This window comes from Lithobates pipiens, unplaced genomic scaffold (genome assembly GCF_037356315.1).
Source record: "Lithobates pipiens isolate NorthernLeopardFrog02 unplaced genomic scaffold, aLitPip1_a1.2 Scaffold_8, whole genome shotgun sequence".
In the NCBI taxonomy this organism is placed as follows: domain Eukaryota; kingdom Metazoa; phylum Chordata; class Amphibia; order Anura; family Ranidae; genus Lithobates; species Lithobates pipiens.
The window spans coordinates 436,955,040-436,982,778 of NW_027507903.1; the positions used below are offsets into that span (position 1 = coordinate 436,955,040).

Here is a 27,739-nt window from a genome sequence, read left to right on the forward strand (position 1 = left end):
CAAACAGGCAGAAAAAAAGCTAACAGTGATTGTAATCATCTTCTGTTCCCTTCTTTTCCAATATTTGTATTTAAAAAAAAAAGTAATAGTATGACAAATATAAAGCTGGTGTTGAAAAGTCTTTCTGGCATGGGATCATGGAAAGTAATATTGACAATCTGCATGACTGAAAGTAGTTTCATGAGATTCAAGAGATGCCATTAAAAAAATGTAACAGCCTAGAAGGCTGTGTGATGGTTGTGCCATTCTCAGCAGTGCACATATTTGGTGTCAGGTCCATGGAAAGTCTTGTCCAAAGGGATCTGGGATCTGAACTCAAGTCTCAAGTAAGAGTGCACTAGTGTGTAAGGTGTCATGGTGTGTGAGATGAGGCTGGGTATTATGGAGGGGTCCAGAGAGATAAAGAAGTTAGAGGGCACAGTAGAGTTAAGATTGGAAGGCTTAAGAGTGATGGGAGGGGAAAAAGGAGGGGGGAATTATGTGAGGGGGAAAAAAGAAAATGAACAACGGGGTCGGGGCTTGTGAGGGAATGGGAGGGGATATTTGCATGGATTGTTAAAGGAGTAAAGGATTGTGGGGTTACCATCCTCCAAACTGGTGGGTTGCATCAATAGTGATTGAGTATGAAGGAATGCTTCACTCGGTTTAGTAACTATCCATGGGGACCAGATTTTTAGCAATCACTTGAGCATGCTTTGAACAGTTGCAGTGAGTCGCTCTTTTGTCTTAATGCCATTTAGATCATTTTGATTTCTGAGGAGTTCAATGTGGGGAATTTCCATGAGTGGTTGATAGTTTGCTTAGTTCCACTAAATATGAAGTTAAGAAAAGGTAAGCTTTGGTCTGTTTATCAGGGATTAAACAGGGTCCTTTCTTATGTTATATTGTAATTATGTACTGAATTAATAAATGATGGCCCCTGATTCATTAACCATTGTGCCCTGGGACAGGACCACTAGACGAGCAACATTGTTCTTTTTTTATGAACATTGTTTGATGCAGTTTAGTAAGTAATCCACAACATATTTATTTATACAAGATGAGGTAAGGTACCATCTGAAAAGTACTTTATATGAATTTTCTAAAGCTAATATATTAGTGGAGCTCTGGCATTAGAGTTCCAGATCTTGTTCCAATCTGGAGTACTTGCATAGCCAAACTCAGGCCTGGGACACGTATACCCATGCGGTATCGATTTTCAAAAGTTCAATATGCTATTGAAGTAAGGATTACTGAGATGCTGATATTATCTATACTGAAAGGCAATTGTGTTGGATGCTTCATGAGTTTTCCACAGGTATTGTAAGGTTTTTATATTGGTAAATTTTAGAAAAGAATAGATACCCAAGAAACCTTTGCAAATCCACAGCCTTTACGTATTCCCACAATTGCATTTGTGGTGGCAAGAAGGGACACCTGATTATGTCAACCTGGGGCAAGTGCAGTGAGATGACTCTTCCAGAGTATTTACTTGAGCCCTTAGATTACTAAAGATTACTTTAAGGGTGGGCACAGTTAGGTCAGTCATAGTTTGGGGGGGAGGGGTAACCAAATTAGTGAGAAGATTGCTACTGTCTGTTTTCATAGGTAACAAGGCAAGGGGGCTTTGTGTACTGCTTAAAATAGTTTGCTAGTATAAGGAACCCCAAGTCTTATATTTATGAGGATATGAAGTGGTTCTATTGATTCTGGGTCTTGTGGGGCCCTATATACAGTGCATTCATTTGTTTTGGAGAGAGCAAAGAACAAAGTTGGGAACTGCTACTGGTATCACCTAAAAGAGTAACATAATGTAGGATGGTAAGTCACATTTATGGCATTTAATCTGCCTATCAAGATATGTGGTAGTGGTTACAGGTCTCCAACAATGTATTAAGTATGCAGACCAGTGGAGGAAAGTTTTTCCTGTATCATGTGTCACATGTCAGGGTAAGGTGAATGCCTAAATAAGGGAGATGACTGGTCCAACTGAAGGTACTGTTTTGTTGTGCTGACTGGAGGGTTTCTAGTTTCAGTGAGACTTTATGGCTGTGGATTTAGTCCTAAGACTGCAGCAAATTTCTCCAGGGAATGGAGTTGGCAGGGGAGTGAGACATACGATTAAGTAAGAGAATATCATCAACTATTTGTAGGCCCTTGATATGTTTGTGCTGACAAAAAGAGGTTCTTACAAATGGGCATCCCTGGCATGTTCCCTGCTAAATTGGTTATATTGGTATCCAGAGTATCTTGCCATGGCTCTCCTGGTCATGTAAATAGCAAACAGCCAGTAAAGGAAGTTTTCTTTGCACCAATATACATTATATAGCTAAAGGATCATGTCAAAGTATTTTGTGAATATCATCACCAATTTGTAGTAGTAGGTACCCCAGTTAAAGATCTTTGTGAATATTTCTAAATCTATATTTAGAAGAGAAATGTGTCTGAAATTTGACCAGGGTATTTTGCTGGCTTCTGTTCCATCACAATATGGGAACCATTTCCAAGTCTACCCAAAATTGTAAAAAAAATATTGGCTTTGGATATTTATTTAGATACTCCATGTTTAGTATTGTTATATATGTGCTAGTTGCCTATCTGTTTATATTGTTTGTTTTTTGTTATTTTGTTTTTAATTATTTTTATGAAATCTTCATTTTAATAAACAGGAAACTTATGTTAGCTTATTTTTTATCCAATCAACAAATCTGTGTATATAACACAATCTTTTTTAAAAAAAAATGTACTGCAAACATACAACAAGCAGTTATGTTTGCCAGAGAACTATACAAAGTAATATGATAGGCTCATATACTGATCATGTACTACCTTTAATACATATAAAGCATTACATTGTGGCTTAGACAACATTCAACTTGGCACATTTCATCACTTCAGCCTACGGAATGATTTACAGACTACTATGAATAAAGTGATAGTGTTAATAATCTGCTAATACCCCACATTGTTGAAAGTGATCCAGGGTAAATAGAGAATCGCTGTGCAATGTTCTCTAATGCTCTGCCAAATCTACAAATGTACAATAATTCCGTATTTACCGCTTCATAATTAGAACGTTTCTTACAAAGAAAGGATTCCTGACAATACTTGTGTGGGATTTCTCTAAATGTCAGAGCGGAAAAATGATTGCAGATTACAATAAACATCACGCACAAAGTTTTTTTTTGTTTTGTTCCCTTGTGCAGAGATAGGCATAGGCTATATTGTCAGCTGTGGCGCTAACAGAAAAGGGGTGACCAAGGAGGTGTAAACATAAAGGGGCAGGGTTGTTTTGAGACATGTTGCCCAAGGCACACATAAACACGTTTCTTTTTGTACAGAATCCACCCCTTATTACCATTTCAAAAACTACTGGAGCCAGCAAGTTGTGTTTTTAATATGTAAAGATACTATTTAAAGCAACTTTGTACTCATATTTTTGTGTTTGAACAGGCAACAGCTTATTCATTGCTTCAGCCCATGCAATACAACCCATAAGCCTTTAAAAAGTTTTACTCTATCACACAAATATTGAAGTCTCCTAGGAAGTTGACATTTGGCTGTGCACCTTCCCTCATCCTTTGTCTCATAATAAGGCTGCCCATCAAGTGAATAAATAGCTCAGGGAAGTGAACAAAGATGAGGAGAGGGCCAGCTGCCTATTGGGAAATTTATCTGGGAATATCGGAACTCTACGACTTGAGGATCAGCCAGGGTGTTCCGGATGGAAAGTGAGGAGATATGCAGGTGCCACTGAGTTGCTTTAAATGTATGGACTACTAAACAAGAGACTAAAATTAGAGTTAAAATTGTCTGAGCTGCTAACTGGAAAATGTGAAGTGAAACAACAAAGACTAGTAGTGTCCAGAATTGCTCTTAGATGTCAGTTGCCTAGCGTGGGCATACCCCACTTTTCAGCACACAATGGGGTTTATTTACTAAAGCTGGAAAGTGCAAAATCAGGCTCACTTCTGCATAGAAACCAATGAGCTTCTAACCCCAGATTGTTCAATGAAGCTTTGGTAATAAAACCTGGAAGCCCATTGGTTTCTATGCAGAAGTGAGCCTGATTTTGCACTTTCCAGCTTTAGTAAATAAACCCCATTGTGTACTTAAAAGTGGGGTATGCCTGTACATGGATTCTATCCATCTACTGTGATGTAATGGGGACGAAATTTGCGCCCAGCCTCACCAATCTTTTTATGGCCCTATGGGAGGAGGATGTCGTCTATCAGTTACAATGACCCAAGTTGACCCTATGGGCCAGGTACATAGAAGACATCCTCCTCCTGTGGAGAGGTGATGAGGTATCATTGCATGATTTTATGACTACGTTAAACGATAATGAGATGGGGATTGTCCTCACTTATGAGGTCAGCTCCGCCTCTATCCATTTTCTAGATTTAGAGATTTCCGTGGTCGAACACTGTCTTGTAACTACAATCTTCTTCAAGCCGACAGATCGAAATGGATACATCTCTACCGACAGCTGCCACTATGGTCCTTGGCTTGATTCCATACCTCGTAGTCAGTTGTTACGAATTCGTAGAAACTGTACAGATTCTACAGATTTTATCAAACAAGCATCTTTTCTAAAACAGCGTTTTGTTGAAAAAGGCTACTCGTCATTAATGAGTGAGGAAGAGATACACAAGATTGCTGTATTAGATTGACATATACTGACTGTTGAACATCCCAAACGAGCCACTGATAATAAATTTAAATGGTCTTTGGTCACACAGTTTTCAGTTCATCACAAACAAGTTCAGAAGATTCTCAATCTCCATTGGAACGTTTTAAAAAATGATCCACTACTAGGCCCACTATTACCGGTTAAAGCGGGGTTATTTTCAGAGGAGCCCCGTCTCTGAAGAGCCGGATCTCTCACAATGTAACTGATGCTCCAACAAAACCCATTTTCTTTCCAGAGTCTAAAGAATATTATCCCTGCAGGAAATGTAACCTCTGCACGTATAATATCTGTGGACAGAGAAAATCTGAGTCTTGAATTCTCTGTCACTTCCACCGTCTACTAAATGAAATATTTCACCACATGTACCATCAGGTACATAGTATATTTGATCACGTGCCTGTGCCAAAAACAATACGTGGGAAGCACAATTAGATAATTTTCAATAAGAGTGAATGAACACATTGCGGCTATAAAACAGGGTCACAGTGTTCCCAGACACTATCTACATTGCCAGTCACTGGGTTCAGCATTATTATGGGGTCTCTTCCATTACACCAATTTGTTTTTGTTTGGATTTCATTATTGTTTTTTTATCTGTTACTTAGTGATTTATGTTAACAAATGCACCCAGGAGTCTTTTAGAGGGGACACGATGATATTATTATATATCATTGTATCAATAGTGGGGATATGCTTTTTGCATTTTTTTATAGTACCTACCAGTTATGACCCCGCTCACTCACAGTGCATAAGAGTCGCTGGCAGTATCCCCCTTTTTTCTATGTTTAAGTTTGAATTTTTTCTTTTTGTTTTCCTGGGATATTTGTCATATCTTATTATTATAGAACGACCCCCCCTGAGGGTGCAGTTTTTAACATTCACCAGCATCTTCTGTATATTAAGTGTAATTTTGTTTATTCAGTGTGTTCTTGTTTTTATTGATTTTTTTTTTTAATATACGCCATTGGGTATCATTCAGTGTATCTTCCTCAATTTACTGGGTGTTTTCATCCTCCATTTACACCATTTTTACTTTATACTAATTTCTCCTCCAAATATGTTGGAAGCGGCAGTCTGCGGTCAGAATTATGGGGTTAAATTCTCCATCGTGGCTGTTTAGCCAATTACATAAGCTTCTCCTAAGGGCGGTGGTCGGGGCGAGGCTTGGAGCGCATTACCAGTGCGCAATGACAGCTTTTTTTACTTGGAAATGGGAGGGGTGGTTGTTCCATCCCAGAACTCGTTGGCCAATAGCCTCTCTTCCTGCAGGGGAAATGAAAAAGAGGCTTGGAGAATAATAAATAATAACCGTTGCACGATGACGCTAATGGGTTCAGCGCGATCATGTGACTATGGACTTATGACGCTTTACACAACAACTGGTCTGTATGAATGACTCATACAGCTGGGAGGAGCTGGCACATAGGAATCACTTGGTGATTGGTTAACAGAGTTCCTTGGTGTCAGCAGAGGTGAACCACACAGTGAGGAGGAGCTGACACTCGGGATTAACTCTCTGGTGTCAGCAACACACAGATGATTTGGTTTTGGAATGATTAGTATATTGTTATATAAGTGTGGTAACACACAACAGGTCATATGCCCCAGTAGATTGACGTTTGTCCGAAACATGTCCGGTTGCTAGCCTTTTGTAATTTTGCTACCATGGTTTTTTCATGTGATCACTTCATGTACCCACCTTGATTGGTGACTGTACATTGTTATTCCGTTTTTTAATAAAACCACAAGGTTTTTTACTTGGATTTATGCACTATGTGGAGGGCCTTTCTTTCTATTTTTCCTTGATTATATAACTTTGACTGGATGCCATTGGGAGTACCGTAGATCGTTCCAGCTGGTGATCACCTTTTCATGCAGGCATGCTTACCTGCCAGGATTACAGGTGCCCGTTGTGTTTCAAGATGTGGCCAAGGTATACCATCACACCATCGTCCCCCAGATAAGATCCACCGGAGTGGATGACTCAAAGGCTCATTTGACCCACCACTATATGGCGTGTGTCTACCATCTGTGGTAAGCATATTCAATCTTTTGGTCGTTGTACCCATATGGTTTTGTTTATCATCACTTCTGAAGAAGCATCATCCCCATTCTCCTTGCAATAGGATCATTTAACATCCGAGGGAGGAGCTACCAGTTACAGTGATTTGCTTTTCATAGACTGTCCTTGTTTTGTTTTTGTTTTGTTTTTTCACAAAGACTTTTTATTTTACTTGGCTATATTGTAGCAATATTTGTCTCATATCGATCTTCACAGATTATTATTTTTGCTGGCTGGTTTGTGTGCAAAGATTTTTTTATTTTGTTACATCACAGTAGCATTTGTTCTATATTGATACACTTTGTTGTGGAGTTCCTTGTCACTGGCACACATTAATCAGCGGACACCTGTGCAATCCTCACTGCTGGGGTATTGCTCCAGGAATTTCCTTTAGAAGTATTGGTATATCTGCTGTGCACTTGCATATTGGTGGTAGTAACTAATTCAGCACTCATCCCATGAGGTAACTCCTGGGATCTTAATATATTTGTTTCTTCCTATAGCGCTGCATTTTTTTATTTCATCTACTGTGATGCAATGGTCTATTTCTCTTACATGATTATCACTGTAATTCATTTTTTTTTAATAAAACATTGAAAAAAATGAGCTTCAGTGTTTTGTAATTCCACCTTTCTCCTACAGTTCCTTTGCTGTATTTTCACACAAATGCCCAGAGGCAGCTAAACATGAGAGAACATGCAGGTGTTCCCCCTCTAAACCCCCCCCCCCCCCCCACAAACACTGACCCATGATCATCTTATGGCAAGAATGACCCTAGGAAGGGGAAAAATAACTTAATAATCTGCACTTCAGAGATGACTGAATATCTCTTTCTTAGATTATAGTTCTATATGTACCTTCAGCTTCCTCCTGGCATTGAACTTCTTCAGGCAGTCGACCGTCTCCTGTCTGTGCATACAGGAAGCCACTGTAGAGCGGTGCTGAAAGAGGAATGAGCAAATTCAGTATTTACACACAGACGATAAATATATGAAGGATTAGGTAAGGGTTTGAGTGGCGAAAGAATTATCCACTCACTGAAATCCATGGGTGCTTCAGGGCTTCCGCAGCCGTGATTCTTTTTGCGGGGTTTATGGTTAACATCTTGTTAATGAGGTCCTTTGCTTCTGGAGTTACAGTGTCCCACTCAGGGGAAGGAAACTGATCGACGAAAGGAGAAAAGAACAACCTTTGTTACTGTTTACAATACAATTGTAAAAAAAAATATTAAAATATTACCCAAGACCTCCAATGCAGGAGCAGCCAAATAATGTTTCTTGGCTTGAGTTCTTTTAGTACTGCTTGACGTGGGAGAATTTATACTATAGGTTTAATGGCAAATGAGGCCCAATGTTCCTTTCCTATATGTAACCACAGGGTGTAACAGTGTCATTGCTTAAGATAGTAACAATTTTATTTATTTTTTGACATTTTTATTTCCTACGTAAATTGCTCTTATGAATGAGAATAGAACTCCCATAGGTTACAGTACAATCACTTACAAAGGCAACACATATTGACATATTTTTTACATTGAACCCAAATAAGTCCTATCATCTTGATTTACTTATTTTTTTAAAATATTTTTTATTTCATAAGTCTGCAATAACAAAATTAATAATATCATAATTCATTATTTCTCAAATCATTTGTTTCTTCATATTAATCAATGCAAACCAAAAAAGAAAATACAATACACATTATATTTTAACCCCAGGATATAAGGAACAAATCAGCTAAATACCCTGGTTGCAGTGCCCTCCTCTCCTACTTTTCTGACTTCCATTCATCCAAGTCCTCTTCTATCTGTGCCCCTCTTAGCCACCGTACACACGGTCGGACATTCCGACAACAAAATCCGTCTGATTTTTTCCGACGGATTTTGTCCGAAACTGGTGTTGCATACACACGGTCAGACAAAGTTGTCGGAAAATCCGATCCTTCAGAACGTGATGACGTTATTTTGTTACTATGGGACTACGTTAAGGCTAGTAGCCAATAGCTTTGGTCTCGTAATTTGATCTGAGCATGCGTGGCACTTTGTCCGATCGGAATTCTCTACAAACAATCGGACAAAGTCCAATCGGATCACGTTGTCTGAAAATTTGAAAATTTTATATCCAGCTGTCTGATCGGACATTTTCCGTCAGAATGTTTGACCGTGTGTACAAGGGCTTACACATTATTCATTTCCACTAAGAGTTAATGGTGAGGTCAACCATCCATCCCAAAATCTATAATATTTCTGAGGTGTTCCTCTATGCTCATACATTCATTTCTCATATGGAAGTATTTGGTTTATCGCTTTAAGCCAATGATCCCTTGAGGGGGGTGTTTGTTGCATCAACTTAAGCACAATTTGCTTACAACCCATGAATAGGGTTTCCTGTAGCCAGGTCCTGGTATATCCACTCCACTTCTTGTTCTCGAGTGACTTCTAGAGTGAATGGAATGTGGTCCCCCAGTACTTTTGATAATATATCCAAGACCTGTCTCCAGTATCTACTAATGCCTGGGCAAGACCACATTAAATGCACAAAATCAGACACTGGTTAATAACACCTCCCACAGTCCACTGGTGCCGTTCGTCCCATTAAGTTTAATTTACGCGGTGTGAGATAGATACAGCTGTATATAATACATCAAGCCTATCTATTGTTACTTGCAGGTGATACTCCCAAATGTGATTTGCACGCCTCCTTCCATTTCTTATCTATTATAGATGTACAGACCATTTGCCGCTTCCTTTTAATCAGTAGCGGAGCATCCTGTATCTTACATTAAATATGTATATAATTTAGATACTAATCCCCTTGGTCCCTGGGTTCTTAATACTCCAACAAGAGGGTATTTTGATATTCTGACCTTATAACTACCAAATTAAGCCTGTAGTGCATGCCTTAATTGTAGGAATCTGTAAAAATCTGCTAGGTTATATTGTGTTTTTAAAGAATCAAATAAGTATATATTCCCACTTTCATAAACCTGATCCAGTAGTACTATTCCTTTTTGCGTCCAAAATATATTATCTTGCAGTGTACTTAATTGCTCAAATAAGGGAATATTCCACATGGGTAACTCGGATGGGATGTCCCTAAATCCTGTTAGCTTTTTAACCTCCCGCCATACCGATCGTGCCAAAGAGAGTATGGGAATCTTTACCCTTGGTAATTGTATATGTCGTGCCTCAAACCCTATCAATAGATTCTCGGCCTGGAAATTCTTAGAAGAATCTTCTCCACTTTCAGGCTTTGTTTCTGTATCAATATATATATATATACACACACACGCCATTTTTATTGTATAATTTCTTCTGCCTTAGCACACAAGGAAACCAGAATTGAGACATTTTATCTATTACTGAGAGTGGACCACATCTTTCTCTGCTTTGGATTTCCTGGCTTTTTCCAGGCAAGAATAAGTTATATCAAGCAAGCCTCTATGCCATATATTCCCCTACAGTTGATCCTAAATTTGCAGTGTTATGCCTGTTCCCTGCTCTCCTTTAAATCTAATTAGATGATGAAGGTTTGTTCTCCCAGATATCTTGTCTAACTGTTATCAAAAACATTTGTTCATACAGATCACCGATTCTGTATAGTGAATTTTTGCTGAATGTTTTTTTATAAAAAATCAAGACAGACACATCAGAATAAAATCTTAAAATTACCTTACAATAATCCTGTGTTCTTATCCAATACCTTTTTTTAAAGTATTCCCACATTTTTTGCCTATGTGTGTCAACAACAGGGTGGAGTAAGATAAACTGGAATTGTTCCACTAGATTTACTTACATCATATGCTCCTGCTTTGATCTGCTGATACAGCCTGTGCTGATCTTCATCCCAGAAAGGTGGGTAGCCAACAAGTAAAATGTATAGAATAACCCCTAATGTAAAAGATATAAGAAGAGTATAACATTGACTGTAAAAAAAAGGTGATATTCAGACAGATCTGGAGTGCAATCTGGCTATTCTTGGGCAGCTCAGCCCAATGTGATAGTCTTGGGCAAAGGTGATATCTCATAATTATAAAAAAAAAGTATGGCCACTAGGGATGAGCCGAACACCCCCCGGTTTGGTTCGCACCAGAACTTTCGAACGGACCCCAAATTCGTACGAACTTGAATTTTTGAATTGAAGTCTATGGGACTCGAACGTTTGAAATTAAAAGTGCTAATTTTAATGGCTAATATGCAAGATACTGTCCTAAAAAGGGTTTGGGGACCTGGCTCCGGCCCCAGGGGACATGGGTCAATGCCTAAAATGTTTTTAAAAATGGCCGTTTTGGCGGGAGCACTGATTTTAATGACGATTAAAGTGAAAAAAAAAGTGAAATATCCCTTTAAATATGGTGCTTGGGGGGTGTCTGTAGTATGCCTGTGAAGTGCCACATGTTTCCCGTGTTTAGAACAGTCCCTGCACAAAATGACATTAAACGGAAATAGCATCATTTAAAACTGCTTGCAGTTTTAATGTTATATCTGGTTCCTGCAATATGGTTGAAAATCATTGAGAAAAATGGCATGGGTAGCCCTTCCTGCCCATTACCAGCCCCTTTGGGTCTTGTACGCATATTAAGGGGAACCCAGTACCCATATTAAAAAAAGGAAATGCGTGTGGCCCCCAGGCCCTATATACTCAGAACAGCAGTATACAGGCGGTGCAAACAAGACAGGGACTGTGTAGGTTTGTTGTGTTAAGTTGAATCTGTTTGTAATTTTCAACTGGTACATTTTTAAAGTGTAGCTCCAGTCAAAAAAACTATTTTTAAGCTTTTTGGAAAACATAGGGAAGGGTTATTACCCCTGTATAATTTGTTTTGTCGTACATCTTTTTTCATCTCACTTGCTGTTGTCTCTTTCCATTTGCAAGTAGGAGATCTTTGTAAGTTGGATGTTTGAAAGTAGGGGCCTGCCCTATATGCTCTGCAGAAATGGCGGAACAAGGTGTTGGTTTTGCCACAACATTGTAAGCCCTCAAAGTGACTCTTGGTGGGCGCTGGAGCGCCCTGCTGTGAACGATTATATCAAGAATTGTAATTACATGCCATTGTTGAACAGTGGTAGAAAAATTGACCTTTGGTGGTTGTGGTGCTGGTGCCACAACACTATAAGTCCTCACAGTTACTCTGGGTGGGCACAGGAACGGGCCCTCCTGTGAAATATTATATCAAGAATTGTAATTACATGTCCCTGTTAAACAGGGGCAGAAAAATTTGGCCTTAGGCACTGGTGCTGGTGCCACGACACTGCAACCTCTCCCATATACTCTAGTTTTATTGCAGGAATTAGCCCTGCTGCAAAGCATTGTATCAAAAATTGTAATTAAACGCCCCTGTTAAACAGGGGCAGAAAAATTGGGCTGATGGCATCACCCAGAACCAGAAATGTTCTTCCAACATATCAGCGGAGGAGGAAGAGGATAGACAATCAACATAACAGGACAGTCACTCAGCATCAGCATAGGCAGTCTTGAAGGGATGTGATATTTAAAAAAAAATTATTCGGTTACATCAGCTTCAGGTGCTTGGTAGCTGTGGGTGATCCAAGACTGATTTATCTTGATGATGGTCAGTCGATCAACTGATTCGGTGGACAGGCGCACCCTGTGATCGGTAACAAAGCCACCAGCAGCACTGAAGGTGTGTTCCGAAAGAACGCTGGATGCAGGACAGGCCAGTATCTCAATTGCATACTGTGCAAGCTCTGGCCAGTGATCCATCCTCAAGACCCAGTAAGCCAGAGGATTTTCGGTGGGAAAGGTGTGCAAGTCTGACCTTGCCCCTAGGTATTCCTGCACCATGTAAATCAGACACTGGAGATGGTTGCTGGAACCGATCATACCTTGGGGCTGCGGACTAAAAAATTGTCTGAAAGCATCAGTCAGACGGCCACCTTCTCCACCGCTCCTTCTGACCGATGCCTCAGCAACACGTTGTCCAGGACCAGGAGTTTGTAACCTCCCAGTCTCTGGGAACGCGTTGCACAGACCTTTCTGCAAGGCCTCCCGGAGATGTCTCATCCTTTGCTCCCTCTGCGATGGCAAGATAAGGTCGGCAACCTTACCCTTGAACCGTGGATCAAGGAGAGTGGCCAGCCAGTAATGGTCCCTCTCCTTGATCCGAAGAATACGAGGATCCTTCCGCAGGCTTTGCAGGATCAGGGAGGCCATGCAGCGTAGGTTAGCTGAGGCATTCAAACCGGAGTCCTCTGGGTCACTAAGGACAACATGATCCGCAGCTACCTCCTCCCAGCCACGTACAAGTCCACGTGTTTCTTGGGACTGTAAATCATCCCTACAAGACTGCTGCTGCTGATGCTGAGTGCCAGCCTCCACCTCCATGCTGACACAATCATCCTCCTCCTCCTCTTCCTCCTCCTCATCCTCTTCCTGTGTGATGGGTGGCACAGCAGGAACACTGTCTGGATAAAGGAGGCCTTGAGAGGCAAGGAAGTCCTCCTCTTCCTGCCTCTGTTCTGCCTCAAGTGCCCTGTCCATTATTCCACGCAGCGTATGCTCCAAGAGGTGGACAAGAGGTACAGTGTCACTGATGCATGCACTGTCACTGCTCACCATCCTTGTGGCCTCCTCAAACGGTGACAAGACAGTACATGCATCCCTGATCATGCCCCACTGGCGTGGTGAGAAAAAAACTGAGCTCCCCTGACCCTGTCCTGGTGCCGTAGTCGCACAGGTACTCATTGATGGCCCTCTGCTGCGTGTGCAGCCGCTGCAGCATGGCCAACGTTGAGTTCCACCTGGTGGGCATGTCACATATAAGGCGGTTCTTGGGCAGGTTCGACTCCTTTTTGAGCTCAGCCAGCCGAGCACAGGCATTAAATGATCGGCGGAAATGCACACAGACTTTCCTGGCCTGCTTCAGGACATCCTGTAAGCTGGGGTACCTGCCCAAGAACCGCTGCACCACCAGGTTAAGGACGTGAGCTACACAGGGCACATGGGTCAGTTGTCCCTGTCGGAGGGCGGAGAGGAGGTTGGTGCCATTGTCGCAAATCACCATTCCTGGCTTAAGCTGGCGTGGCGTCAACCACCTCTCTGCCCCTGCAGAGCTGACAAAACATCCACCCCAGTGTGGCTCCTGTCCCCCAAACAACCAGCGCAAGCACGGCATGGCATCATTTTGCCTGCGTACTTGCGTAGCCCCTGGAACGCCTACGGAGCACCGCTGGTTCTGAGGACAGAGCACTGGAAGAGGCCATGGAGGAAGAAGAAGAGGAGGGGGTGGAGGAGAGAGGTGTGTCACAACCAATAGTAGCATTTTGGAGGAGCGTGGTGGCGGAACAACCTCCAACACTACTGCACCTTGTCCTGCATCCTTCACAGCTGCCAGAAGAGTGACCCAATGGGCAGTGAAAGACAGGTAACGTCCCTGTCCATGCCTGCTGGACCATGAGTCAGCGGTAATATGCATCTTACCACTGACCGCCCTATCCAGCGAGGCAAGGACATTGCCTTCCACATGCCGGTAGAGAGCCGGAATCGCCTTCCGTGAGAAAAAGTGGCGTTTGGGGACCTGCCACTGAGGAACTGCACATTGTACAAACTCACGGAAGGGGGCCGAGTCTACCTACTGAAAAGGCAGCAGTTGAAGTGGTAGCAATTTAGCCAAGCTAACATTCAACCGCTGGGCATGTGGATGGCTGAGAGTGAACTTCTTTCGCCGGTCCAGCAGCTGGGGCAGGGACATTTGCCTGCTATAATCGGACGTGGGTGTACTGCTAGCAGAGTGCCCGGAAGCACTTGGCTGTGACACACCTAATTCTACACCTTCATTCCTCTCAGAGCAGGTTTCAGAGAGGACTGAAGGTCTAGTGGGGTTGGAGATGCCAACTGATGAGGAGCAAGGAGAGGTCCACTTTGTTCTTTGGTGTGGGTCTTTGAGGTACGCTTGCCAACGAGCTGCATGGCAGGTCAACATATGTCTGGTCAAGCATGTGGTGCCCAAGCGGCTGATGTTTTGGCCACGCGAGATACGCTTGAGACATATGTTGCAAATAGCAGCGGTGCGATCTGATGCAATCGTCTCAAAAAAGGCCCACACCAAAGAACTTTTAGAATAACGCGCAGAGGCAGCGCCCTGCACAGGCGGAGCTCTGCGGTGTGATTCAGTCGGTGTGCTGCCCCTAAGCTGGCCCCCGGAGGGCATCCTGCCTCGTTGGACATGTGCCTCCTCCTCCTCCTCCTCTCTCCTACCAGGCACCCACGTGGAGTCAGTGCCCTCATCATCCCCTCCCTCTTCATCGCTGTAGCAAACCTGGCAATATGCTGCAGCTTGTGGAACATGACTGCCAGATTACTGTCCTTCTTGAGCATCCCCTCTCTCTGCATTCACGCTACTGCCTTCCTCTAGCTGAGTGTCATCATCAGAGCCTACAAAACACTGGGCATCCTCCTGGAGCATGTACCCAACACTGTGCTCAAAGAGTTCAGGAGACTCCTCAGGAGGACGTGGTGGGTCTAGGGAAGGAGTCACTGATGATGACATTGAGACGAGGGAAGACGATGCATTGGAAGCTGCTTTGCTAGTACCCTGAGACTGGGTGAGAGAGGATGAGGAGGATGAAGAGGGCTTGGTCATCCACTCTACCAAGTCGTTGGCATGTTGCGGTTCAACATGTCCAGCTGCCGAAAAGAAGGAAAAGCGTGTCCCATGGCCACGTGCTGATGACAATGCACCGCGTCCACGACCAGCACTGTTGTCTCTAGACACAGAGCCTGCTTGCCCTCTTTTATCGGCTCGCGCCTGTCTGCCTCTCCTTGCTGGCCTTCCAGACATGGTAATGGCCTGAAGGGAGTTGGGTAAAACAGCAGTTGGGTAGTGTATATTGTGCTGGAGGCACACAACACCCACTAGCTCCTACAGATGCCTTTATTATAGAACATCAGAGATAAAGGGGTATACTGTAATGGAGTCACACAACACCCACTAAGCCCTGCAGATGGCTCTATTAGAGAACAGCAAGAAAGGGTAGATACAGGTGTATATTGTGCTGGAGGCACACAACACCCACTAACTCCTGCAGATGCCTTTATTATAGAACACCAGAGATAAAGGGGTATACTGTAATGGATTCACACAACACCCACTAAGCCCTGCAGATGGCTCTATTAGAGAACAGCAATAAAGGGTAGATACAGGTGTATATTGTGCTGGAGGCACAAAACACCCACTAACTCCTGCAGATGCCTTTATTATAGAAACCAGAGATAAAGGGGTATACTGTAATGGAGTCACACAACACCCACTAAGCCCTGCAGATGGCTCTATTAGAGAACAGCAATAAAGGGTAGATACAGGTGTATATTGTGCTGGAGGCACAAAACACCCACTAACTCCTGCAGATGCCTTTATTATAGAACACCAGAGATAAAGGGGTATATACAGATGTATACTGTGCTGTGCTGGAGGCACGCACAACTTCCAATAACTCCTGCAGATGGACAACAACCACTACAGAAGAGCAAGATCAAAAATCGGCCGATAACGATCGGTGTATACTGTGTTGAAGGTACACAGAACACCCACTAACTGCTTCAGACGCCAACACACTACACAAGGCCGCCGCGCTGGCGGCCTTATATAGTGTGGGGCGTGTACTACACAGCCTGAGCTATGATTGGCCACAGGCATCCTGCCTGTGGCCAATCATGGCTCTCCTCGCTGCTGGCGCTGTGATTGGCCAAGCATGCGGGGTCACAGTGCATGCTTGGCCAATCATGAGCCAGCAATGCACTGCGATGACGCAGTGCATTGTGGGCCGTGAGCGCCACACGAATTTGGCGCGAACGGCCCATAATGTTCGGAATTCGCCGAACGGGCGAACAGCCGATGTTCGACTCGAACACGAAGCTCATCCCTAATGGCCACATTACAAATGAAGGTTGATATGCTTTATATGCCAGGGCTGCTTGTTACTTTCAAATTGTACATTTTAAATAGAGAGAAAGCCAGTCAGACAGTTAGCATGGTACAATGATTCACTATTGGCTGTAACAACAGAAGATACTACAAATATAGATAATATGGAATCACTAAGATTACAGGCCTTCCGCTATTAAAGAACTACCATTAGACCATATCAATATGTAACTGAACTGGGCTGAGGAGCTGCAAGTTGCCAAAATATTGGATGGATATAGGGTGAGATAAACTAGGTTAATCGTAGAGAAAAAGGTAGAACAAATAAATAAATAGATAATTTACAAAGACTCTTAAAATAGATTAGATAGATAGATAGATATATAGATAGATAGATAGATAGATAGATAGATAGATAGATAGATAGATAGATAGATAGATAGATAGATAGATAGATAGGTATAACCCACAAAGCTTATTTATATATTACCGCAGGCCCATAAATCAACAGCCTTTCCATATGGATCTTTTCTTAGCACTTCTGGGGAGAGGTAGCCTGGCGTTCCAGCAAATCCTTTGATAAAAAAAAAAAAAAGTTGTGAATTTTCTAAAGAGTGGAAAACAACATTGTCTACTAATAAAAGGTTTCCCCATCATTTATCATTCTTATCAAGTGCTGAATTGCATTTCATTGAAGCTGTACAATATTTAAATCATTATCACTCTTGACTTGTTCATTTCCCACCCAGGTTAGATATTTCTGCAAGTTTGTAGACATAATCCTGGATAGATGTGTATGCTTTTCCCATTATTGTTTAGGTTTCTATTTTAAATAAACTTTCTGGCAGCATTTCCTTACTGTGTTTTGAAGCTGGTGCTTGTTAACCATGGCTAATTCCTATGGCGGATTTCCAATATTTATCTAGGTTTTCGAGTAGAAGTAGCTATTATTCAACCAGAAGTTCACTCAGTTGTCTAAGGTGTTGATGTGTGTGTAAGATTACAGAAGTCAAGTGCAGCACCTTGCATTCCATGTGGCGCCTCTGGTAGACTTTAATGCAACCTTTAGGTTAAACCTGAGAAAGTGGTACAAAAAGTGACCCCTTTAGAAATTCTTCTTTTAACCTCTTCAATACCGGACACTTTCACTCCCTTCCTGCCCAAGCCAATTTTCAGTTTTCAGGACTGTTACAGTTTTGGTGGTATTTAATCACTACTGTAGTTTTTTATTTTTTGCTACATAAACGAAAAAATACAGACTTTAAAAAAAAAAAAAAGTTTTTCTTAGTTTCTGTTATACAAGTTTGCAAATAAATAGTCTTTCTTCATAAATTTAGGCCAAAATGTATACTTCTACATTTCTTGGTAAAAATAACCCAAATCTGTGTATATTGTTTAGTCTGTGTGAAAGTTATAAAATCTACAAACTATGGTATAATTCTTTGAAAATCCTGATGTGCTGACGGCATTCCTTGAGCCTCCAAAGTAACCCCTTTTTGGAAAGTAGACACCCCATGGTATTTAGTAAGAGCATGGTGAGTTTTTTTAAATTGTAATTTTGTTATCACAATTTTTTGGAAAAAGAAGAAATTCAATAATTTTTTTTTTATCATAATCATCGTTCTTGCATACTGTGACCAGAGCAGTACAGTGTCACCATATGACTGATGTGGCAATGATAAGGGACACTGACTAGTGATTAGTATGTTTAAAAAATATGTATACTGTTTTCTGTTTAAAAACAAAAAAAGGTAAATTTTTTTATTTTTTAAAACATTCTTCTTTTTTTACATAGAGTCACCATAGCACTACAGTGTCACCCTAGTGCCACTGTACTGCTCTGGGGAGGTAATCTGGATTTTTTTTTTTACACTATGATTACCTATTATAGTGATGATCAATGTATAAGCAATTATGTTTACTTTGTGTATGGCATCCATTCATGTGCTATTATGTAATATTGTGATAGCTGTAATTGGTCACAGCTATCACATGGTACAACAGGTCCTCTGTGATTGGCCCTGTACTATGTAATCACTGTGACCAATAACAGAGATCACAATAGTACACAATGGCTATGAATGCAAGCCATTGTTTGTTTACATCTGCAATGTGATCACTGTGATTGGTCACAGTGATCACATGGCACCAGAGCCGCGTACAGCAGCCTGGTACACCGATCTTTGTTCCACTGTCCGGTGAACACAGCAAGTCCCAGATCATGCCTCTGCGTGCCACCAGGTTGCGCATGAAGCATGCAAGGACATCATATGATGCCCACCCAGAATAGAAGTGTTCCCGTCTGACAATTTTATTACTATAGGCCGGGGGGGGGGGGGGGGGTTAATGATTATCCAGAATTTAAAGATAATTTAAAGGAAGTCTATACTGAAAGAATATTGAGGCTCCAGCTGTCTAATTGATAAACATCAGTCTGACTTATTCTGCATACTTGTTGTCAGTGGCTCAAAAAGTGAGAACCTGCCAGAAAACTGGTATTCTTAGAATGAGGTAAGAGAGAGGAAAAGCAGATCATTTATGTTAATAGCTGCAACGGGAACATAAAATCCAAAATAAACTAACATGTTCTAATTTCTTGTTCTGCGATAAAAGCGTGAATGTTTTTTGGGTTGTATATTCTTGTGGTGACTATAAACAGGCTTAATCTGTTAGTCTGCCTTGGTATATTAAATGGTAGTTTTGGCAAACTCAATATGACATGTTTTTTTCTTTTTTTTATACCAGTGTGGTAACAAACCACTTACTTTATTGTATAAAATACAGAAACCCCATCCACAGCTACATCAAGATTTTTCCATATACACTTTTTGGGGGACTGCGTGTGTGCTCCTGGTTCATGCTTGGGTCCTTTGCTCAGCTCCCGTGCTGGACATATTTATCTGGCTGACCTCCGGCAGGTGGTATCGCATGGCCTAATATCAGCTCTTATGTGAGTACTTTCAGTTATGGCCTGTTCATTTGTTCATTATCATCCTTAATCCCTCTACCCCCTTCAGTCTGTGGTTATATCAAACTATAATGATGATTTTTTTTTTTATCCCCTTTTTAGTTTATGGATGCACTTGCTCCTGATGAGTGGATAGAAGTCCACGAAACGTTGTCAAGCTTATTTTGATGCATCCATCTCATATTTATGATTCTAGATGGTTTTTATTGCTCTACCACCCTGATATAATGTTATGCCTACTCCATTTGGGGGACTGTGATGTATAATATTTATTTTCTGTGTCATGTTGGTGATTATCCTCAATATGTATGTTGTTACTTTGTATTTTATATGCCAATGTGCTATTATACGTTTATAAAGGATGATCCATGCCCTATCTTTGGTCTAATAAAAAATAAAATTTTTACATATGTATATGGTTTTGTCTGGCTCTACCCCATGCACCTCATCTAAAGTCCCACCCTCCTCAGTCTTTTTTGCATAAGCACCCAGGGATGGAGGCGCAATATTCCCTGTTGTGTCTCATTTAAAGTCCCAAATATACCCTAAGGCCGCGTACACACGCGCGGACTGTTCGCCCAACTTTGTCCGTCAAACAGTTTCGGCAAACAGTCCGCTCAAACTTAGCATGGACGGACATGGCCACACACGACGGACGAACAGTTTGCTGAAACCGTGCGCGATGACGTGAACGGCACGTACGACGGGACGAAAAATACGACGTCCTATACACTGCATTATAGCTTTCGGCGTGAAAATCCTTTCTGAGCATGCGCGCAACTTTGTTTGACGAACAAGCCTACACACGGGCGGACTGTTCGCTCAAACAAGGTTTCAGCGGACAGTTTTTCGGAAATTCCGAAAAACCTTGTCCGTCAAACTGTCCGCTGAAACTGTCCGCTGAAAGCCCACACACGAGCGGACTGTCCGCCCAAACACTGTTCAGCGGACAAAGTTGGGCGAACAGTCCGCCCGTGTGTACGCGGCCTTATTTGTTTTTGGCAAACAAAGGGTGTTAGAAACAGGACTGATACAGTGGATGGTAGAGATTCAAATGTATGCCAAAACTTTCTTTACAGTTTTGCATAGAATGTGGAAAGGCAAGAAACCCTGCCTGGTCTCTGATACATAAAGCGATGGGAAATGTATCACTTTTGAGCTGTCACAGGAAAAGGAGAATAGGTGAGGATGGGAGATTTTCCATTGGGTAAACCTGTGCTGTGATATCTGTCTATGCGCTTGTACACACAGATTCTGACAGAATGTGTCCTATCCGACCATTTTGTCAGATATTCTGACTGTGTGTGGTCTGCATCGGACTGTTTCCGTCGGAATATCCGACGGACCATGTTTTCCAACTTGCCGGTAAAATTTTCCAACAAAATGCTCCTATCGGACATACTCCGATCATGTGTAGCCTACTCCGACAGACAAAGTGCCACGCATGCTCAGATCAAATTCCTAGACCAAAGCTATTGGCTACTAGCCTGAACGTAGTCCCGTCGTAACGAAATAACGCCATCACGTTATGTACAATCGGATTTTCCGACAATTTAGTCCAACCGTGTGTATGCAACATCACTTCCGGACCGCTTCCGGAATTAATCTATCGGAAATTACTCAGACGGATTTGGTTGTCGGAATCTCCGACCGTGTGTACAAGGGCTAAGAGAAGAGATTGGCTGTTACTTCCTGCTGTGTCTCAGGAAATGAAGAGAAATAGTTCAGATGGGCACTGGAAGAAAAAGAAAACTAACAATAGTCTTAGCCATTTCCTGCTTTATCAAAAACAAAAAAAGTTGTTGGCCTTATATACATTTTAACCCCTTCAGGGAGTGCGCTCTCAACACAGGGCCATGTATATGCGACCACTCAGCATTAAGGCCCACCCACCAAGAGGCTGCAAACATGCGTACAGCTGGCGTGAAGTGGTTAATATTAAGTGGGCTGGGTGATCCAATCTAACACATTGACAAATTTATGTCAAGAAATGTACAATAAATGTATATTTTGAAAGAACATAGGAACTTCTCAGATAAGTGAATAATTATAATAAGGACAATTGTGGCGATGTTCACTCCTTCACTGTATCTATAGAGGAAGCCACTGTTGTCACCCAGGCTGGAATATAAACATGTCTACCTTTGTTCATTACATGACAGTGGGGGATTATCAGATTACTTAAGCATCGTACACATGATCGGATTTTCTGCAAAGTGCCAGATGTTTGCCTGGAGGGAGTGTGCCGTGAACTTGTCTTGCATACAAACGGTACACAATTGTTGGCCGACAAACACGAACGTAGTGACGTACTACGAGGAATTTCATCTCTCGAGCCGCCACCCTTTGGGGACCTTCTGCTAATGTCGTGTTTTGTGAGCATTGATTCTGAGCATGTGTGTTTGTACTTTGGACTTTCGTGTGACAGACTTGTATACACACGATAGGAAAATCTGACAACAGACCGCTGTCCACTGAAAATTTACTAGCCTGCCATCTAACATTTGTTGGCGGAAAGTTGACAAATTGTCTGACGGAGCGTACTAACGGTCGGATTTTAGGCAAACAGTCTGTCATCACACAATTCCCGGGCAAAAATCCGATCGTGTGTATGAAGCTTTAGGGAAGATAACATTATGCTTTTAGCTCAGCTCTCGGGAGGTGTCAAGGACCCTACCTCACTGTTAAGATCACCAGGTACTTGCTGAAAATGCCCAAAAAGAAAAAAAGATATGCAGCAACTACAGTGAAAGACTGGTAAGCTGCAATATATTGCATTTTGTTCTTCGGTTTGTTGATACCAAAGCTGCAATCATGCAAAATAACTACATTTACTATCTCCAATAACTGATGGAATCTAAATAAATAAGATATGGATAAAAAGTATAACAATATCTTACACAGTACAATTTACTTGCCTCGCTTAAATTTTTCCCCGAACAAATTAATCTGATCAGAGAACATTCTCCATTTGGCCGTACAGTATATTTATGCTTTTGTTTTAGGCTGAAAGGTATCTTGTTGCACTCTATACTGGCACCACATGTTTTATGTAATAATTCAATCCAGAGACTTATGTCTGTATTATTTTAATGTCACTCCAATATGCATGACATATTCTGCCATGCAATGCTCTAGAAACCACTCTATATAAATCATGTATGATAAGAGGCAGCCAACAGCTCTAGCGCACTCTTTCCAAATTTTCTACATATTAATATAACATATTTTTACTGCAAAGGCTTCTATTATTGTGTTATACTACATTTTATTGCATTTTCATCTTTATTTAAAGCCAAACTATAGGCAGATAAAAAAAAGCCCATATATTTGCTAAAAAAAAACTTTCTAAAAAGCATATGTAAATCCAATGACTAAATGTTATATAAAATTTAAGGCTGAAGTTTAGTATTTTTTTTTGGGGGGGGGGGGGGGGTAGTGTGTATTCTATCACCTGCACCTGGATGCAAAAAAATCTTCCTCTCAGTGACTCTGCAGAGTTGCTGGCTACCATGCTAAACAGGTGTCTTCTGGCATAATAATAATAGTAGGAATTAATTGAATCGTGGAGAGGATAGAAGGGGGTGGGTAAGTGTCACAACTTTTCCCAGTAGCAACGATTACTCTTAAACTGCCAGCAAGGAAACCGCACACCTACTAAGGCTACCAATTCAAAAATGAACACATTTATTTATTGGACATTAACATATATGAAGATAAAAATGTGTGGCATAGGCAAAATCCCCCCTCCACCACCACTTGGAGTACTCCCCCACCGCCCACGCTACCCCAATAGGGGGGTATTGGGGAGGTCTGGGCAGTGCGGAAGTACCCCAAGTGGTGGTGGAGGGTTTGTCTATGCCACACATGTTTTTCTTTATATATGTGAATGTCTAATAAATGTATACATTTTTTGGCAGCCTTAGTAGATGCGGTTTCCTTTGTGGTGTTCTTGTATGTTGTATTTTTGGAAGCATCTCCCCTTTCATTTTTGGTATAGTGACCAGTTCAAATACCATTCCCAGGATTTCATCGTTTGTGGGGGGGTTTTATATCTTTACCTGCCAGTGCCAGAAGACAGCCGCTTAGGACAGTATTTAGCAGCTCCGAGGAGGCACTGCAGGGAAATTTTTTAGCAGAAGCAGCTGCCTGTGTGTGGGTCAGGGTCACTTGGTTGCCCCTTTAAAAAGGATTCCTCTTTAACATCTTTACAGGAAGGGGGGTGATTTAATTTTCTTCCTGGCAGAATCATATACCTGTATAAGCTTGGGGTGGAGCTTAGCTAGAGCAGATCAGGCTGGCTGATGGGATGAGAAGAGCCACGAGATAGAGAGATGACATTAGGAACAACATCTTTATTCTGTGCCATCACTGAGATGAGCACACCTGCTAAAGGACGAACAAAGGAAGACTGGCCCAAAATGGAACTGATGATTGAGAAACAGAAGTGTTATTAATTTATAAACTTGTGCTGAGAACTGTGACAAGAAAATTGAGTTGGACCGAGCTTGTGGCTGTTTTATGTGTCTGAAGTGGGTCCTCAGTACTTTTGCTGCTGTGATGAGATAGTGCCCTTTTAAGCTTATGCTAGACTGTGCATCTCATGAGGTACCCACATGGAGAAAAAAGGATCCCAGTGAAGCCAACTGTGTGCAAATCTGGTCAGGCTAGCTAGGGGATGGTGGTGGATAGGGGTGTAGGAGCTCTATCCTGGTAATGCATGCAAGACATCAGGCCCAATGTTCCCAGCCAGAGGAGCAGTGCTGGCAGAAGTGAACAGGAGCATTGTGAGTGTGTACATAGGGCACACCATGTCTTAGACACACTGTACATGCAAGTGTGTGAGTGAAGAGTGCTTAGAGGTCTGTGGACTGTGAATATGGATTGTGTAATGCCTGGATAAGCCTTGGTATGGTCCCTAGACTGGTGGAGTACATGTAGGTGATTGAGTCACCCACCTACATGTGGGTAATGGGATATACACTATTACATATAACTAATGTGATGTATCCCAAAAAAAAAAACACTTTGGTATGTTAAGGTAATGTAAATTCAAAAGCTATTCAAAAGTTTCAAAATGTAATTTCAAAATGTTCTCATTTAACTGTGTTGTCTCCAATGGAAACTTGTGTTCCAGGGTGACTTGGACATGTCAACACATTATGTACGCATTGTCCACCGTTGTCATTATCAGGAAACTTGCCCTGATAAAAGCCACAACCGGAATGTTTGTAGAGAGAGTGGCTGCAAATTGACTGTAGGAGTATTTTACTTAAAAAATAGCATTTGTTTAGGATACATAGAGCGATAGGAAACTAGGGACTACTTTAACCATATATATATGTATATATAGTGGGCATAATAATGTAACATGTTATAAAATAAAAATATGTTATAAAATATAAAGAAAATCAGTGTGTAAACATTAGTGATGGACGAACTTCCGACGGGACGTTTCGCGAACGCGAAACGCGAACGGGCACAAACGTTCGCGAAAACGACCGTTCGCCGCGGGCTCCATTGACTTCAATGGGAGGCGAATTTCGCAAACCTTTAGGTCGAATTTGCGGCCACGGGGTAATTATTAGGGGGTAGCACGTAGTCCCACCACCTGGACAATAGCATAATACATGTATGAGGTGAATTTGGGATCGATAACTACAAGCATTTTTTTTTTATTTGGGAAATTGTTCTGACAATTCAGGACTATGGAGCTAATGAAGGCAATGGAGGAGAGGGAAGGTCAGGGACCAGGGTAGGCAAACAAGAGGGTGCAGGAGATACAGAGCACTGACAGCAGCACCGTAATACAGAGCACTGACATCAGCACCGTGACATACAGCGCTGACAGCAGCTCCGTGACATACAGCGCTGACAGCAGCTCCGTGACATACAGCGCTGACAGCAGCTCCGTGACATACAGCGCTGACAGCAGCTCCGTGACATACAGCGCTGACAGCAGCTCCGTGACATACAGCGCTGACAGCAGCACCGTGACATACAGCGCTGACAGCAGCTCCGTGACATACAGCGCTGACAGCAGCTCCGTGACATACAGCGCTGACAGCAGCTCCGTGACATACAGCGCTGACAGCAGCTCCGTGACATACAGCGCTGACAGCAGCTCCGTGACATACAGCGCTGACAGCAGCACCGTGACATACAGCGCTGACAGCAGCTCCGTGACATACAGCGCTGACAGCAGCTCCGTGACATACAGCGCTGACAGCAGCTCCGTGACATACAGCGCTGACAGCAGCTCCGTGACATACAGCGCTGACAGCAGCTCCGTGACATACAGCGCTGACAGCAGCTCCGTGACATACAGCGCTGACAGCAGCTCCGTGACATACAGCGCTGACAGCAGCTCCGTGACATACAGCGCTGACAGCAGCTCCGTGACATACAGCGCTGACAGCAGCTCCGTGACATACAGCGCTGACAGCAGCTCCGTGACATACAGCGCTGACAGCAGCTCCGTGACATACAGCGCTGACAGCAGCACCGTAAGCAGCCCCAGGAGGAAGTCAGCACAGCACAGGGATGGTGTGATCCCCTCATAATAAGAACCCCCAGGAGGAAGTCAGCACAGCACAGGGATGGTGGGAGCCCCTCATAATAAGAACACCCAGGAGGAAGTCAGCACAGCACAGGGATGGTGGGAACCCCTCATAATAAGCAGCCCCAGTAGAAATATGACACCGCTCAACCTCTTCAAAGAGGAGGGTAGGGGCATATAGTACGGTGTGCTTTTTTGGGTCAGGGAAGTGAGCCAAATGAATTAAGAAGGTCTGTGTGCTTGATTCCAAAAATTGTTTATAGACATATACATGGTCTACTGATCACATGTGTTGAATTCCTCCGAGATCCATGCCTCATTCATTTTTAGAAATGTGAGGTAGTTAACACTGTGGTGAGCTAGGCGAGTACGCTTATCGGTCACAATCCCCCCTGCTGCGCTGAACGTCCTTTCGGACAGGACACTGGATGAGGGGCAAGCCAACAGTTCGATTGCAAATTGGGCAAGCTCTGGCCAGAGGTCAAGCCTGCCCACCCAGTAGTCTAGGGGTTCATCACTCCTCAGAGCGTCCACATCGGCCGTTAACCCAATGTAGTCGGACACCTGACGGTCTAGGCGTTCCCTGATGCTGGATCCGGATGACACCTGTCGATGGGTCGGCTGAAAGAATGACCTCATATCCGAAGTCACCAACACATCTTCAAACCGGCCTCTTCTTGCAGGCGCTGTTGGATTGGTACCCGCAAATCCTTCTCTGGGAGTGGGAATTGCTCCTCTGCCAGCGCACGCAAAAGCAGAATGCAGCATTTCTCGAAGCAAGGCCTGGAAGTGCTGCATTCTGACAGCCCTCTGCGACGGCGGTAACATTTCCGCCATTTTGTGTTTGTACCGGGGGTCTAAGTACGTTGCCACCCAGTACTGGTCCTTGACCCTCATGCTTTTTATACGGGGGTCCCTATTAAAACACTGGAGCATGAAGGCCCCCATTTGCACTAAAGTGGAAGCGGTGTGGTGGCCTGGCTCCTGCTCATCATCCAGGATAATGTCGTCCTCTTCATTCTCCTCTCCCCATCCTCGCACAACAGGGATCCCAGAAAGGTTTAAAGCATGCTCTTCTTGCTCCTGCTCATCCGCCCCGGGACCATCCTCCTCTGACTCCTCATCAGACTCCTGTTGTTGACTTGTCTCAGATAGAGTAGCCCCCCCTGGGAATTCATCCAGCATTGCGACTTCCTCATCTTCCCGCTCCTGCTCCTCCACAGCCTGATCAATGACACGACGCAATGCACGCTCCAGAAAGAAGGCATAAGGTACCATGTCACTGATGGCGCCATGGCTGCGACTGACCAGTTTGGTGATCTCCTCAAATGGCCGCAGAAGTCTGCATGTGTCGCGCATGAGCAGCCACTGGCGCGGTGAAAAAAAACCCAGCTCCCCAGAACCGTTTCTTTCGCAGAGTTCATACAGGTAGACGTTAACTGCACGTTTCTGCTGGAGCAGCCTATCAAGCATATAGAAGGTTGAGTTCCATCGCGTCGGGCAATCGCAAATAAGACGTCTGACCGGCAGATGGTGTCGCCGCTGAATGTCAGCAAGGCGAGCCATGGCCGTGTAAGATCTTCTGAAATGGGCCGA

The 27,739-nt window shown here is 42.9% G+C and overlaps 1 protein-coding gene across 4 annotated transcripts in view; it reads right to left on the reverse strand.

Moving 5' to 3' along the window:
• Positions 1-27,739, reverse strand: part of CAMK2A (calcium/calmodulin dependent protein kinase II alpha) — a 411,160-nt gene that overhangs the window by 72,989 nt on the left and 310,432 nt on the right. For all 4 annotated transcript variants that reach the window (XM_077468290.1, XM_077468289.1, XM_077468291.1 and 1 more), the window contains exons 8-11: positions 17,107-17,190; positions 10,529-10,623; positions 7,773-7,895; positions 7,592-7,675 (exon numbers count right to left, since the gene is read on the reverse strand). In XM_077468290.1, coding sequence (XP_077324416.1) covers positions 7,592-7,675; positions 7,773-7,895; positions 10,529-10,623; positions 17,107-17,190 — 386 coding nt within the window. The remainder of the gene's footprint in view (positions 1-7,591; positions 7,676-7,772; positions 7,896-10,528; positions 10,624-17,106; positions 17,191-27,739) is intronic.